This window comes from Ostrinia furnacalis, unplaced genomic scaffold, assembly GCF_004193835.3.
Source record: "Ostrinia furnacalis isolate ACB-3 unplaced genomic scaffold, ASM419383v2 OfSCF4782, whole genome shotgun sequence".
NCBI classification, from domain to species: domain Eukaryota; kingdom Metazoa; phylum Arthropoda; class Insecta; order Lepidoptera; family Crambidae; genus Ostrinia; species Ostrinia furnacalis.
The window spans coordinates 83,368-98,536 of record NW_021135021.1 but is presented as its reverse complement, the minus strand read 5'-3'; the positions used below and the strand labels follow the sequence as shown (position 1 = coordinate 98,536).

At 38.9% G+C, this 15,169-nt stretch overlaps 3 protein-coding genes and 1 long non-coding RNA gene across 4 annotated transcripts; 3 read left to right on the top strand and 1 right to left on the bottom strand.

Moving 5' to 3' along the window:
• Positions 1 to 4,674: 4,674 nt before the first annotated feature.
• gny (ALG6 alpha-1,3-glucosyltransferase garnysstan) lies at positions 4,675 to 6,456 on the bottom strand. Its single transcript, XM_028314544.1, has one exon. The coding sequence runs from the start codon at positions 6,351 to 6,353 to the stop codon at positions 4,755 to 4,757; it is 1,599 nt and encodes a 532-aa protein (XP_028170345.1). The 5' UTR covers positions 6,354 to 6,456; the 3' UTR covers positions 4,675 to 4,754.
• A 616-nt stretch (positions 6,457 to 7,072) lies between these two features.
• Positions 7,073 to 10,922, top strand: LOC114359998 (UPF0061 protein Pmen_0558-like). The gene is made up of 12 exons (XM_028314547.1): positions 7,073 to 7,281; positions 7,399 to 7,562; positions 7,803 to 7,883; positions 7,960 to 8,123; positions 8,569 to 8,741; positions 8,927 to 9,026; positions 9,099 to 9,259; positions 9,337 to 9,458; positions 9,548 to 9,677; positions 9,787 to 9,913; positions 10,328 to 10,461; positions 10,777 to 10,922. Exons 1-12 carry the CDS (start codon positions 7,138 to 7,140, stop codon positions 10,897 to 10,899), a joined length of 1,623 nt encoding a protein of 540 aa, XP_028170348.1. The 5' UTR covers positions 7,073 to 7,137; the 3' UTR covers positions 10,900 to 10,922.
• A 557-nt stretch (positions 10,923 to 11,479) lies between these two features.
• On the top strand, positions 11,480 to 12,343 carry LOC114360003 (uncharacterized). The gene is made up of 2 exons (XR_003656475.1): positions 11,480 to 11,823; positions 12,101 to 12,343. It is a non-coding gene; the product is annotated as an uncharacterized LOC114360003 (long non-coding RNA).
• Positions 12,344 to 13,026: 683 nt separating this feature from the next.
• LOC114359999 (uncharacterized) lies at positions 13,027 to 14,134 on the top strand. The gene is made up of 2 exons (XM_028314548.1): positions 13,027 to 13,334; positions 13,967 to 14,134. The coding sequence occupies exons 1-2, from the start codon at positions 13,119 to 13,121 to the stop codon at positions 14,132 to 14,134; spliced, it is 384 nt and encodes a 127-aa protein (XP_028170349.1). The 5' UTR covers positions 13,027 to 13,118.
• The last annotated feature ends 1,035 nt before the right edge of the window (positions 14,135 to 15,169 follow it).

The following is a 15,169-nucleotide window of genomic DNA, read 5'->3' as shown; positions in this document are numbered from 1 at the left end:
TAATGATTTCTATACTTTCCCTAAAATAAAGAATAAATTGCGTGGTCAGAGATTTTCATCACCTGAAGAAGCTGTGGAAGCCTACAAAACGGCCATTTTGGAGACCCAAACTTCCGAATGCAATGGTTGCTTCAATGATTGGTTTCGTGTATGGAAAAATGTGTCAAATTTCGCGGAGAATACTTTAAAAAGCAATAAATACATTTTTAAATAGTAATGTTGTTTCACTTCCTTGATTCCCGAAATTTTCAGTGCCGCCCTCGTAATTAAAGACAAATAGACTTCCCATTGGCATCGTTAAAATTACTTTGATTACGTATTTGGAGATAGTATCATTAGCAATTTCCCTTAATTAACCTAGAGTCTGTGGTAATGAGAGTCAATTAATACAGTCAGCATCAATTAGTTTGTGACACGCAAAGTAGCCAATAAGTTCGCAGCTAGATGACATAATTTAAATTATTTGTTCGTCAGACAGATAATTAGAAAATATTAATCTCATATTTTTTATTTTCTTTCATAATTAAATAATAACAGCGCGACATTTCAACTCAATATAATACTGTAATTATTCGATTATGAAAAAATTAAAAAATATGTGTCCAAAATTTTTTTTATTATTTGTCTGACGGACTAAATAGAACTTCGATTTCATTACCCAGTCATCATCCCTTATCAACTTTTTGGACACTGAGTATCACGGACTATTTGACGATAACTGTTGCTCATTAAATAAATAAATAAACTGTACGTACAAGCTTCAGTTTAAATGTGTGGCCCATACATTATCAGAAATTATGAAAAAATTGCTAAATATAAAAGTAACTTACAAGTCTTAGACTGGTTCACCATCTACTTCTATGACTGATAGAGTTTAAAACAATACTTTTGAATACAATAACTACTATAATGCAGATAATTTTATGACTTTTTAACCATTACAATTTTATTAACAAAGAAAAATAAAGAACAAAGTCGTGACATATCAATAAAATAAATTAATGAAGACTCGTCACGTCTTGAATATTAATTTAACTAGAGATAAGCACTTAATACGTATTTTAACGCTTAATTAGGTTTTCAACCTGCAATTTGCGATAGTAAATTTTAATGCATTTTCAATTCTTTTTTTTGTAAAAAAAATGTTACCAAAATGTTACCCATTTCAGATATTGTAACTTTAAACATGGATTAGTTTCAAGTTGCCCAAATATACTGACATAATTTTGTTTCTTTCCCCTTTCTCTGAATGATACTGAACTGACGTCTTCCAGTGACTTGGCCCACTTTTAGCTTGGTCCACGGGCCAAGTAGCTGAATTTTTAAATAGTTTTTCTTCCAGTGCCGCGAAAGAATGTCTAGGCCGTCCAGCTCGGATAATAACTCGCAGCTCCGTCCCAAAGACTGGGAGGACACACCGTCAGGTTTTAGTGAGTAGGCCCTGCCCATCTGGCAGGGAGAGCCTCACATAACCCACTGGTTCCCCCGGGCCAGTGGCTATGCAATTTCATGCATTTCCTGACGAAAAAAAAGACCTGACTGATAGATATTGTTGGTACACTGCCTCTACCTTTTCGCACTAAGCTTGTCCATTTTAGAGCTCTCATTTAACAGGATTTCCAGTGGACCAGCTATAGCAGGGACTATTCCCAACGCTGCAACTCCTGTGTAGCCAGGATCTACAGCTTGACCGCCAATAAAAACCCAACCAGTGAAGGTCCAGTTTATCGTGAGGAAATGTCATTGGGCATGCAACGAAATTCATCATAACATAGGAGTACGAAGTTAAGGTTCGAGTTCCCTCCATTACAGTTTTCTTATGCCCGTTTTCACCATCAATACCTAATTTTAAGTGACCCCTATGAAAACAATTTTATTTTATAATGAAAAATTAGGGATTAATGGTGAAAACGGTCATCCGTCATCATCAGTCGGAGACGGCCCAAGTCTATTCTAACCTCTCCTATCAAAACCCTCCCCCTCCCCTCCTTAGTAACTAGCCACGCCCCTCTATGCATCTTCCTACGCATACAGTGCGCACGCGCCGCGAAGTCATACGCGAAGTCATGCGTGTAATTATGCAACCGGTGAAACCGTCGACTACGATTGTCAAACCTTACTGATTTATTTGGAACTTGAGGATGTTAATTGATTTTGGTATTTATTAAACACTAATTAATTAGTAACACACATTAAACACTAATTAATTGGTATTTATTAAACACTAATTAATTACTAATTAATTATTATACTTATTAAACACTAATTAATACGTGTACGTCACCTGTTTTAATTTAACAAGTACTGTTTTGCGAAATGAAGCATGAAGCAAGCCCTGTATTATAAAAATTCAAAATTTAATACAAGTTCAAAACAAGAACCTTTTTGGGACATCAAGCTAAACACGGCATGGCAAGGCAAAAGCGACGATTGACTTCATCATCATCATCATTTCAGCCACAGGACGTCCACTGCTGAACATAAGCCTCCCCCAATGATTTCCACATCAAAGGGAGTCCCTGCAAGTTAGGGACGCACGTTTGATTTACATTTTCCCTTTTCTCTGGTAAATAGGAGGACACTATTTTTTGTTTGAAATCTACTTTTAAGCCACTTTTAGAATAAACGAGATTTCTGTCTATCCACTTCTTTTTCACTCTTATGGCGATGTGTATCCTCGTAGGGTAATGTCACATGAGCATAGTTAAAGACAGATAAACTTTTGAGCCATGCCAATGTAATCTAGAATTCTAGATACTCGTAATATTATTCCAAAGACATGACGTGTAATACTTAATTTATTTCGATGATGTCAGCATGCTGAAAATGTACTAAAGATATTTAAGTGCTGCTGATTGGATATTCCATTTCCACGTTTGTAACGTAATGCGTAAGTCGGATAGGTATCAAGATACGCGGATACAGCTTATATCTCGATCACCATCTACCAGATTATCTTTAAACTTATCTACCATTTTAGGTATTTTTGGTTAAAGTGTGCCTATCAAGATATTATGCCGAAGGGAAGCCGGATATATTCGTAGGTAGGTATATTATTAATTTTCCTTAGTCATTCTGTATCTTGTTAGCATTTTTCAGACTGAAATAACAATATGTGCTGCTCACTCACTTACTCAAGTGCCCCGCAGATCGTTGTGACCTCTTTCATACGTAATTCTATACAATTTATTACGTTTATTACACAAATCGCTCTACCCTGGGATATAACTCTTACTAGATGGATTATTGGCAGTTACACTACGTTAAACTGTAAATCCTAGCAACACAGGAGTTGCATTGGTGGGGCTGGGAAGCTGGGAACCCTAAAATGGCCTGCATGTATGTTATTTTACGATGTTGACTGTTCAATAAAAGTATCTTACGGTCCTTCAGCCGAGCTTATTGCAATAATAAGTTTGCATCATCTCTTGACTATCACGCGACTCCTGCGCACGTTCACGTGTCCCGCACAGCACGAGTTCGAGTGCTCTACTCCCAATCAGTTTGTTTTCTGATGGCTACAATGTACAGTCGCACGTCTAAAGTTCAGCGCACACAGAGGCGGGAAACGCGGGAAAGAGGTCGCGATCCGGGAGTCCAGGACGATATTTTTTTGTAGTTTGTAGTAAAATCAAATAGAAAGTGGACGCCTCCCAGCGCGATACGCATTCACTGCTTCGCGCTGGATCGCTATCGGATCGCCTTCCCGCCTCTGTGTGCTGACTTGAAAGCATTTGTCACACTGCTCTCTGCTGTCTACGGTCAAGTCAAATGAACACAGCCCGCACCTGTTACTTTACACGTACTTTGCTTGGACCCGCACTTTCAGATCGCATCAAAGAGATTGCAGGCTGCGTTCACTTTGACCTGACCGCAGACCGCATTCAGTGTGGCGAATCCTTAAAACACTGCTGAGTCTTACGTAGTATTAGTAAAAGTGCTACTTTTTGCAATAAAAATGTATAGTCTGATATGCTGTCGACTGTACAGTCAGCGTCAAATAGTTCGTGACACCCAGAATGGCCAAAAAGTTGACAACACATCCTTATTCCGATTGTAACAAAGACGTGTTTCGAACTTATTGGCTAGGTACTTCGGGTGTTACGAAATATTTGACGCTGACTGTACCTACCTACTGAAAATAGTCGTACTGACGTGTGCAGCATACTGACATATCTTTATCTGGTTACAAAAGGTGAAGGAAACAGTTTTTAGATGACTGATAAGCGACTTTATCGTTATGCTGACGATTCTGTTGTCTCTTACATAACGTATAGAATCTCAAAATATTGAAAATAAATGTCATACCTATTGTAGTTTTATTATCAGTTTTGAAACTATTGAAGAGCTTAAAAGCAGCCTAGCTTAACTCCTTGGAATAAGTTTTTTAAACTCTCAAACAGAAAAAGCCCACTAAAATTTAAAGTTTCAAATACCCACTACATTGTTTATGAGTAAAGTTTTAAAAATATAATTTACTATAAACAATAATTACCTACTACAACATTACTAACCCAGTTTCTATCCCACAATATGTATATTTTAGTTTATGAATGACTAATTTAATTTTTTCGCCCATCAATATCCCTGTAATTCACATTCCTGAGGTTTACACCTATACCTACAATTATCCTGATTTTTCTTCTCATTCAGTGGTTAAAGAAAACAATTTGGTTTAAAATCTAAAAATACAATTTATTAGGAATGTAGAAATGTTACAATCTAAAATGCAAATTCTACTTTGTTCGTACAGACTAGTTCAATTTTACTTTTGGCTTTGGCAAATAAAATGGTATTGAAATTTGTTGGTAGTTGAAATATATGAAAAACATAACATAATGGCAGCATGAGTACATAGAAACTAACAGTGGGAACAGGTCTGGGTATTGCGGTGGCGGCTCGACACAGACTGAGCCAATAGTCAGCCAGAACATACCTAGGAGTGAAAAGAAAAAGGCAGTGCTAAGGAGCTTCATAAATACTGAGCTCTCCCTTTTTTGGGAAATTGTCTGGTACACCAAACTGGCATTCATGAAGGAGAAAACCCCAGCGTTCAGCCGAGCAAGCCTCAGGCAGATAGTAAAGAAACTAATGTAAATTACATTAAGTCCAACAAAAGGAATTATCAAGCCATCTTTGATCAACAATGGCAGCATACTGAAATTAGAGACTAGCAAGAACCAGAAACTCATGAATGGGTCATCTGGTAGATGCAACGCAACCGGAATGGCCACTAGTAATATAGACTTTTCATGAACTTGAAAAGAAAATAGGAAAAATGCTAACGAAACATTGATAAGGCATAAAACAAACTTCTTTCTGTTTATTCTGAAAAACATGTCAGCGCATGAAGGAAGCGATGCCACTGCTGTCATCGAAAGGCACATCTGTGCCATAGTCTCATTGGTATAAAACGTCTTTAATTTTATAAATACATTAACAAAGCACCACACATTTGAGACCTTATCCTCAAACACTCCTCGTTTCAATGGAAATAGTCTGTGCAAGACTTGGAGAATATTTTGCCAGGAACCAGAAAGGGGATACCAGACAATTACAAAAGTTGTAAATACAGCTATAGCTAATTTGTTGAAATTACAAAGAAAATGAGCTAATTTGCCCTTAGGAGGCATTCCAATAAAACATTTTCTGAGTAAATAAACAAAAAATGGCAGAGCATGATACAATTCCATTTGTTTATAGTTTAGGGCAAGACAGAAAATCATAGTTGCTAAAACATCATTCTCAATGGCAACAATAAAGAAAGTAGCCCACAGAAACAGGCCAAGCGACACACAGTTGTACTGAAAATGTCCGTGGTCTATCAGTATCATGCCTGGGTACAATAACATTAGTACAGTAGACAGGTCAGTCCTCTTGAACACAGGTATATGAGCGTCTCTGAACCTCACACGTTCCAAGTCAATACATAAACAGAGCACAGCGGTCACGAAAAAGTACATATCACTGAGGAAAACTGTCCATCTCATGAACATCTTGTGGGATTCACTTTCATAACCTCTCGATGCGAAAAGGCGCACGGATTCGGGGTCCCACCAGTCCGCAACGAGACCCATCAGGAAGCTGTGGTATGCCGTCAAAGGGGGGTAGTCTAGACCCCAGTACTCAAGGTCGTTCTGCGTCGTGTTGTGGTACCATTGTATGACAGGAGTATGTACCGTGATCTCCTGCCAATGTCTCTGCGCTTCGTAGTCCCCGTACATCGGGGGTTTCTTGTACCCAGAATAGGGGTACGCGGCGACACACCAACGCACAAGTAGGGCGAAGAAAACACCGGCCAGCAGCGCATCTTTTGTGACATTGAACCTATCCGGGTCCGCTCGTCGTGTCATTACGCCAATACGAACACACTAAATTACGATTTTCACTTGTGTTCATTCACAAAATGAATTTATTATGACGCGGCATGCGGTGGTCAATACAAAATTTTGACAGGTACTTACGACGTGAACGGCGTCCAAATCCTTGATCAGCTTTTCTTTGAGATATCCTTCCGTATACACCATATTCGTCAATTAAAATCCATTCATACACGTGCACAGTCCACAAAACTACTGCACCACACACTCCGATTTCCGAAAACTAGTTCCTCTTCACGTTGGGAACTTGGTTTTTTTCGAAAGTGAGAAAATGAGAAAGTGGACCACTCTCGAAAGTGAACTTGACTTGCGGCCGCAATCCTGAAGAACTTCAAGTCGGATGCGTTCCTCCATGTATTATCCGACCAAATTAAGAGATATCTATTCGGGCGAAATTCAATACAGTTTCAAAGCAATTTTTCTGAGGCAGGCTTATCGTGACCTTGACCGGGTTACATAAACTCACGTCCAACTCACGCCATTGTCACTTCTATTACAAAAAATAAGAAAAATGTTAAAAATTTTGAATAGAGCAAAAAAGTCATAATTTTTTCTGATTATTTCTGTATTTTTTTATTGCGTGAAAATTACAAAGATTAAAATTACCGCTAAAAAAACATTATTTTGTTATTTTAGAACAAGTCTCTCCTACGTCACTCACTGTGACTTTATGTGAAAAACTCAGAAAAACCCGGATTTTTCATTTTTTCAAAAGATCTGCTAATTTTTAAAATCATTTTCTCACCGATAGGAAACAATGAAAATGGAAGGGGAAGCAACCACTCTGAAGAGAAATCTAACAGAATGGAGGTTCAGTCAGTACCCGAAATACATTTTGCTGCCCATTGATGAGAATCATGATCAAATCAAGTCGAACATCAAGAATGTTGTGTTTTCCGAGGTAAACCTCATCACCTAAGTACTTAGCTGATGCTGCATCATCCTCACGCACATACTTAGGAACCAAGCATTCAACTCAGCTCTTCACTTATACTAAGTATGTTACTCTTTTATTTAGGTGACTCCTCGTCCCTTGGAGAGGAATATTCGTTTAGTGTGTTACTCGGAAGATGCTCTCAACTCTATCCTGGACATGGATCCCGAAATAACCACTCGAGAGGAGTTTACCGAGTTCATAGCTGGCCGCAAGTTGCCCTATGGAGCTTTGCCTGTGGCGCATCGGTAAACTTTCTCCACATTCTAAGAACAGCAGAATTGTACCTACCCCTTACTTACATAGGTACAAGTCCAAGATGGACTGCAGACCGCAAACTGCGAGCCACCTGTTTCTATGAAGTCCAAGAAATGCGGTAAACCGCAGCCGCTAGCCGCAGTGTCGCCTGCGGTAGCAGTCTGCAGCCATCTTGGACATACCTTCAGGAAAAGGTTGTAGGTACTAAGTTGTTTCAAGTATGGTTTCAGGTATGGTGGTCACCAGTATGGCTTGTGGGTAGGTCAACTCGGTGACGGTAGAGCTCATATTCTTGGAGAGTATGTGAACAGGTAATTCAGTATCTTTATGAATTTTCTACCGCTTCATGCTCCCAAGTATTTACTTACTGAAGCAATTTGTACGTAGACATGGCGACAGATGGCAGATCCAGCTGAAAGGTTCAGGGCAGACACCCTACGCGAGGGTGCACGACGGCCGCGCTGTGCTCCGCTCTATGATCAGAGCCATGATAGCAGCTGAAGCCTGCCACTTTCTGGGGATACCCACCACGAGGGCTGCTGGACTTGTTGGTTAGACAGTAGACTACATCACGATCCAGCTAACTGCGCACCTCACCAAAATGCGACTCTTCCTCCTATTTACCCGCACACCTCCCCGCGTTCGCCCTAACCGTACCAGAGCGTCGATGTGACGTCACAGCCGCTCGGTGCGCAGTTAACTCGAAACATGTTGTACACAAATACTTATATCTCGTTAACTTTTTTATTCAATAGTTTTTTAATGTATTGTGTAACAGAATGATACAAATATTTTGACCTTGACATGTTGTGAACCGACTGCCATGTTGATAATATTGCGCCATTTCACGTAACTCGGTTGATGAACATAATATTATTGGTAAATTAAGTCAAGGGCGGTTAAATGTTCGCTGGCCGGCTACTATTAATCGTAATGTAGCTGTATAACTTTTGCTTAAGTAAGTAAGTAAGTTTAACTAAAAATGCGGTTTTTTAGTGAGCGACGAGACGGTAGTCAGAGACGTTTTCTACACCGGCAACCCTCGAAGAGAGAGGGCTGCTGTTCTTCTCCGCCTATCACCGTCATGGTTCCGCTTCGGGTCCCTGGAGATACTGTCCAAAACTGGGGAAGTTGCCGTGTTGAGACAACTCTCGGATTTCATCATCAAAGTGAGATGCAGGATTTTTACAACCCGATCAAACTCTAACTGCGCACCTCGCTGGAATGCGAGCGTACCAGAGCGTCGATGTGACGTCACGACTGCCAGTTGCGCAGTTACCTCGACCGGGTTGTAAGATGTGTTCAAATGAGTTAGTTTAGAAGAGCAGATGAACGATTGGTTGTTTCATTTCAGGAGTACTTCCCTGATATCCACTTGACTGATGAGAATCGCTTCATCAGATTGTTTTCTGAAATAGCTCATCGAACTTTGGACCTTGTGGCAAAATGGCAAGGTATCTATTAGCATCAAATTCCTTGATCACCTTCTGAAAGTTAAGATATACGTAAGATTATGCTGTTTTCAGGTTTCGGCTTTACCCACGGTCTTTTGAATACGGATAACATGAGCCTTCTAGGTCTTACTTTGGATTATGGGCCATTTGGGTTTGTGGACTCGTACGACGGGGGCTTTGTGGCCAACTGTTCCGATGGAGAAGGGCGGTATGCTTTGGCCAAACAACCTGATGTAAGTTTTACTCCTTGACATAGCCAGAGACTGCTCCTAAACGCCAACTCATTAAGATTTTAATGCTGTTTATTTAGGTGGTGGTTTGGAATATCGGGCAGCTAGCAAATGCTTTGAAACCTCTCCTTACATCATCTCAACAAGTCCACATGTCGCACATCCTAAAGACTTTGGATACCTATTGCAAGAATAAGATCTTGTAAGCTATTGGACTAAACTCAACTTGCCTTGCATCATCAGAATCCATGATGACAATTTATCATCTACATAAGATTTTTCCCGTTTTAGGGAGACTTTTTTGATGAAGATCGGCTTGAAGGAAGAGCGATGGGGTGATGAGCAGCTAGTGGAGAAGCTTCTGGACATGATGCAGCAGACTGGAGCTGATTTCACTTGCACGTTCAGACAGCTTGCTGAAGTACTTACCTTAGTCTTGTCTAAGATTATTGTCATAGGCCTCCCCAATGTTTTCCGTGTCTTTTTTTTAATATAGTCATAAATAATAATACTTTTTATATGATTGTCAGTTGGAACCCTGTGAAATGGTGAGCGAAGTGAAGCTTGACGAGAAGTGGTCTCTGAAGCGACTGTCCTCGCACGCGTCGTGGGGCTGCTGGCTGGACCAGTACCGCGAGAGGTTGGATAAAGAAGCCGGTAATTTCAAATTATGTAAGATATTTCTAAACGGCTACGGATTTTGGTACTACCCGGTCAAGTTAGCTGCGTTGCGTACCTGGCTGGAATGTGACTCTCCCTCACACTCATCCGTTCACCTCCCCGCGTTTGCCCCGTCGTCCATGGATACCAACCAGCAGGGTTAAGTTGCGCACCTTAATAAACTGCTATCGCGGCGTTAATTTTGTCGATTTTGACGTCACTATGTCGTTTTATTTACGGTAACAACATGGCACCCCGAAAATTATCATGGTGTCGTCGATGTGACGTCATGGCAGCCAGGTGCGCAGTTAACTTGACCGAGTTGCAATTGTTTTAAGTTCGCTTCTGTTGCTATTTTAGTTTTCTTGCAGTTTTTAAGAGTAAAATTTATTTATGCCTTTTGTCGCTTAGTGGACGCAAGTTCAGCAGGCCTGTTTGAAGACGAACGTCGCCGTCGAATGCTGAGTGTGAATCCGGTATACATTCCCCGGAACTGGCTGCTTCAGGAAGCTATCGTCGACGCCGAAAGAGATGACTATCAAAAAGTTTGTGCCATCATCATCATCATTTCAGCCACAGGACGTCCACTGCTGAACATAGGCCTCCACCAATGATTTCCATACTGGCCTGCATCCATCGCCTTCCTGCTACCTTTATGAGGTCGTCGGTCCACCTTGTGGGTTTCCGGTACGTGAGCTTTACCTACTCCAGAACCTTGCTGCCCTATTACTTAGCCGTGAGCGTACTAAGTATGTGCCCTGCCCATTGCCACTTCAGCTTGTTAATCCATTGGGCTATGTCAGTCATTTAGTTCATTTTTGTGCCAAGGTTACAGTTCCTTAAATTCTTATTCTTTTTAGGTTCGTTTTCTTCTCGATGTTCTACGTCACCCTTATGAAGTGCAACCAGAAGCTGAGAGACGTGGTTTCTCTGCGCAACCACCCCAGTGGGCGTACGCCTTAAAAATTAGTTGTTCAACTTAATTTTAACTGTAATAAATGCTTTGGCTATTTATTTTTTCGTGTTTCATTGCAATGCGAGTAATGTCATGTATTAAATGAACGGATTTAACTCCGTTTCTGTATTCTTTGGCATTTGCTTCTCAAACTGCCCGCGCTTTATTCGGACCGGAACTGGATCAAATACTGTCAATGAGACAGTGACAGCAAGTGACAGCCACAGGTGACAGCAATCACATCAACAACAAACGTCTTGTTCTAATAGTTCTAGGGATGTTCGAGTCGGGTACCTTGTGAATATTGAATATTCAGGAATCGCAATGGTCCGATTGTAAATAAGGCCCTCGATTGCGCTAATTTCTAATGTTTCCGATTCATTTTCGTTTTATCTCCAGTCTACACTCCAGTCATGCTCCATTTTCATTCCAGCTGATGAGCAATTCGGTATCGGTAAGTTCACGCGCAAACAAAGGATTATGCACTTTTCATAAAAAAAAATCAAAAGTCCGAATACCAAATTTTTTAAACTAAAATTACTAAAACACAGCAAATGTTCCTGAAACGTTTGACTTGCGCTTGAGTAAAATTAGCATTCTGCCAGCTTCGTAGATAGAGGATAGAGTATAGATAAGCTACTAATTAAAAAAAAAAATAGAGTGAGAAAGCTTATATGTCAGATAAATATGGGAGAGCAGGACAAAACATTTTTTTCTGTCTCCGCTTGCGTATCGGTTTTTTATGTTTGCCACCATTTGCTTTGGTGGCAGACAATTGCGTGGTGTTTTGATGTTTTTCATCAATTTATAGTGATTTCATGTCAAATAAAACAATCAGAACATTGTTCTACACAGTATTTTGTGTGATTTCGTTTGCAGTAATGGTGAATTGTTGTATAATTGGTTGTAAAAGCCGTAGTGAACGAAAAGAACCAAACATAACCTTTCATCGGTAAGTAGCATTTTTTCGCTATTATATGGTAACTGAAGGTAATAAACATTAAGAAAACGATTGTTTGATGTTACCGAAATGTAAGTTTTCTCGTAATTATGTTAAAAATTTGATTATTCTAAACCTATAAATTGGGTATTAACCGACTGGAGTGAAAGTCATCATGTGCCAGAAGATTCATTATGATAATACATGTAATCTGTCATTAGTCGGGTTATAAGCCGCTGGGGATACCAGCAGGCCTAGTCAATATTCCCTCATGTATTTTTGTTTTTAGATTCCCGAATGAACCAAGTTTAAGAAATAAATGGACGGAGTGTACGGGCCGAGTACATTGGCATCCAAGTCAACATTCTCGAATATGTTCCAGACATTTTGAATCCAGATGCTAAAGTATCTGAAAGTTCGAATACATCATGCAGCTAAAAAGCTTTCAGAAAAGTCTGATATCGTCAGGAATTTTTAAAACAAATTAATTTTGTTTAAGGGTCAGTGATACTGATTAAAGTATTATATTAAAGTGGTTTTTTATTTAAATCCTCAAAAACTCAGTTTAACCTCTTAAATATAGAAAAAAGCTTGCACGCACACGCCATCAATCAAGTCCATCCAGTTGTTTAAGCGTAAAAAGGTAAACATACATACACACAAACTTTCACTTCACCTTTATAGTAATACTTACTAGATTTTGCGCCTCAGTTTCACCCGCAGCTTACCTATTTACCCCTAAAATCAGGGTAATTTTTAACGTAGCCAATACTAAGTCTATTGTTGTAGCTATAGATATGGTATGTACATATATTGCTATCTCACTCAGGTGTACGCTAATGACCCATCTACCTCTATTCTCTATCTACGGCCAGCTTTTACTTAAAGGCGCAGTAGCGCTTCGTTTATGTCACAGCTTGGTTTTAATGTGCACTTTGTCTTGACCCACTGATTTTCGTTCTTCGTCCAGTCGCTTTGCACTTGAAAATTTTTAGGCGCCGGTCTTCCGTGCATGTGAATCGATCCACCTGAAACGAATGCTAATGTATGGATTCAAATATCGAGGGGATCATATCGTATATTCCACTATATCAATCCACATAAGAATCGGTTCGGGTATGGATTGGACATCCCTATCTATATCTCAATCCACATCTGTCATTCTTCTATTGATGTTTTTGTCATTTTGTATGTTGGTTGGTTCAGTTGGTTGTTCTTTGCTAATTATTTTGTTTACAAAAATAAATGCTGACTCACGGACTGACGCACAAATGTTTTGATACCTAGTTGATAAATCTAAGCTCCTCATGAATCGGTCATTTTGCTTAGCCGCTGTCTTACTAGCTGAGCATCCACACATACCCATAATGGTGGGGAGTAATTTCCCAATTCTCAATCATCAGAAGCTAGTGAATTTTAAGGAATTCAGGTTTAAAGAATCTCCCGTGTATGCCGAACTGCCGATAGACGAAAATCCAGTCTACAATGAGCCTGTGGCTGTGAAAAATGCAGTCTTTTCCAAGGTATGTTGTAGGCTAAGGTTGTAGGTACATTTTTGTAGGTAATCAATTTTCAAGACTTTTTCTGCATCTTTTTTCCATACAATCAGTGTGTGATTTAATGTGAATCTCACCAGTAGAGAGTCTAGAACTCATGAGTTCTGAATTAATGAACAAATTGGTATTCTACAGCACATCACAACTATTATGATTAAATTATGAATGTTGTAGCTAAATTGACGCACAGAATACAGCAATGAAAATGTAAATAAAAAGGATTTTAGAAAAAAAACTTTTTAGGATTTTGTTAGGTAAGCAAATAACAAAACAATAACAGCCAACTTTCGCTGGATTATTTAAGTACCGAAAACCTGATAAATTGATGTTTTTAGGCTACTCATGATGTTTCTTTTGCACCAGAAATTGCATTGTTGTACTGGTTTTCCTTTTCTCTGCAAGTTACACACTTAATTTTTATTGGTTTTCCAAGATACAGGCTTGGCCTAGTTTGGGAACCTCTGTATATTTACTTTGTGTCCCTTTCTGTAATGCACTATTTATAGTTATATTTTTATTGTATTACTACCATTGTAAAAGTTTTGTGCAATAAAGAAATATCATTATTATATTATTATTATATTATAACTTGTCTGCAGGTGCCCACCGAACCTTTAACCGGGAAGCTTCACTTAGTGTGTGCGTCAGAGGACTGTCTCACCAACATCCTCGATCTGGACCCAGCCTGCGCAGAGACCGAGGAGTTCATCGACTTCATTGCTGGGAGGTATCTGCCTGATGGAGGACTGACTGTCTGTCACAGGTGACTAAAGTATTTTTTTTTTTTTTCCTTTATTCCATCATGCGATCAGTCAGAAGACTATGAACAGATTTGTTCTGTGATTATCGGCGATGAAAGCAGAATCCCCACTGGGACTCCCTCCATGGTCAATTCTGGCTCTCCATGATGTCCAGAATGTGCCGTCGCTTCAGTCGCCGCATAGCTTCTGGGATTGTGAGCTGCACAGACTAAAGTATTTAAAGCAACTTGCGAATATGTTTTTTAAATTTCAATTATGCAAAGCGAACATTTAAAAAATAATTACATAAGTATTTTATATTGGCAAAATCTAGTATAGAAATAATGTTTCACTTGAAGAAATCAATTGCCTCAGGTGAGACTTGAACCCATGATCTACTTCGCTTGCTGTGCGACATTTCTGACTAAACTTGTCAAAATTATATTTTTATTAAATTCTCGTGTATTGTGTTGTGACTATGACTAAAGATATATTTTTTAGTGAAAATACAAGTCCAGAATTCTTATAATTACAAACAAAATGTCTCAAATAAATAACTTAATCAAGGGATTTTTAATTATTTTAAATTTTCAATAAACTTTTCACATTAATTTAATTTTAATTTAATTTAATTTTAATTTTATTTATTTGGAAAACAAAACAGATTACATTCTTTACATGGTTTAAATAATACTTAAATGTAGATATAGACTAAAATGTAACCCTAAATATGTTTTCACAGATTTGTTATACATGCATTAGGTACAAAAATATATACAGGGTGTTGATTTCAATACCCGCCATATTTAGGGAGTAGATTAAGTAGCTTGTTCTGATCACGAATCAGCAAAAAAACTGACTTCCAAATTTTTTATTATTATTTTTTAAATATCTACGATTTCCATAATCGACCACTACANTATCTACGTACTGAACCAAGCAACTGTTTTTTACTTTCAGTAGGTTCACTAAGTATTTAATTATGCACTAATAAAATATGTACAAGCTATCATAGAGAAGAAGCCAAATTAACCCAATTTGCCAAAAAAACGAAACACTACA

Bases quoted from the DNA above. Each gene is read 5' to 3' on its own strand.
- gny (XM_028314544.1), bottom strand. From the start codon at position 6,353: ATGACACGACGAGCGGACCCGGATAGGTTCAATGTCACAAAAGATGCG.
- LOC114359998 (XM_028314547.1), top strand. From the start codon at position 7,138: ATGAAAATGGAAGGGGAAGCAACCACTCTGAAGAGAAATCTAACAGAA. The intron at 9,027-9,098 runs GTATCTATTAGC...TGCTGTTTTCAG, and splicing joins CCTTGTGGCAAAATGGCAAG to GTTTCGGCTTTACCCACGGT. The intron at 9,914-10,327 runs GTAATTTCAAAT...TTTGTCGCTTAG, and splicing joins GAGGTTGGATAAAGAAGCCG to TGGACGCAAGTTCAGCAGGC.
- LOC114359999 (XM_028314548.1), top strand. From the start codon at position 13,119: ATGAATCGGTCATTTTGCTTAGCCGCTGTCTTACTAGCTGAGCATCCA. The intron at 13,335-13,966 runs GTATGTTGTAGG...ACTTGTCTGCAG, and splicing joins AAAATGCAGTCTTTTCCAAG to GTGCCCACCGAACCTTTAAC.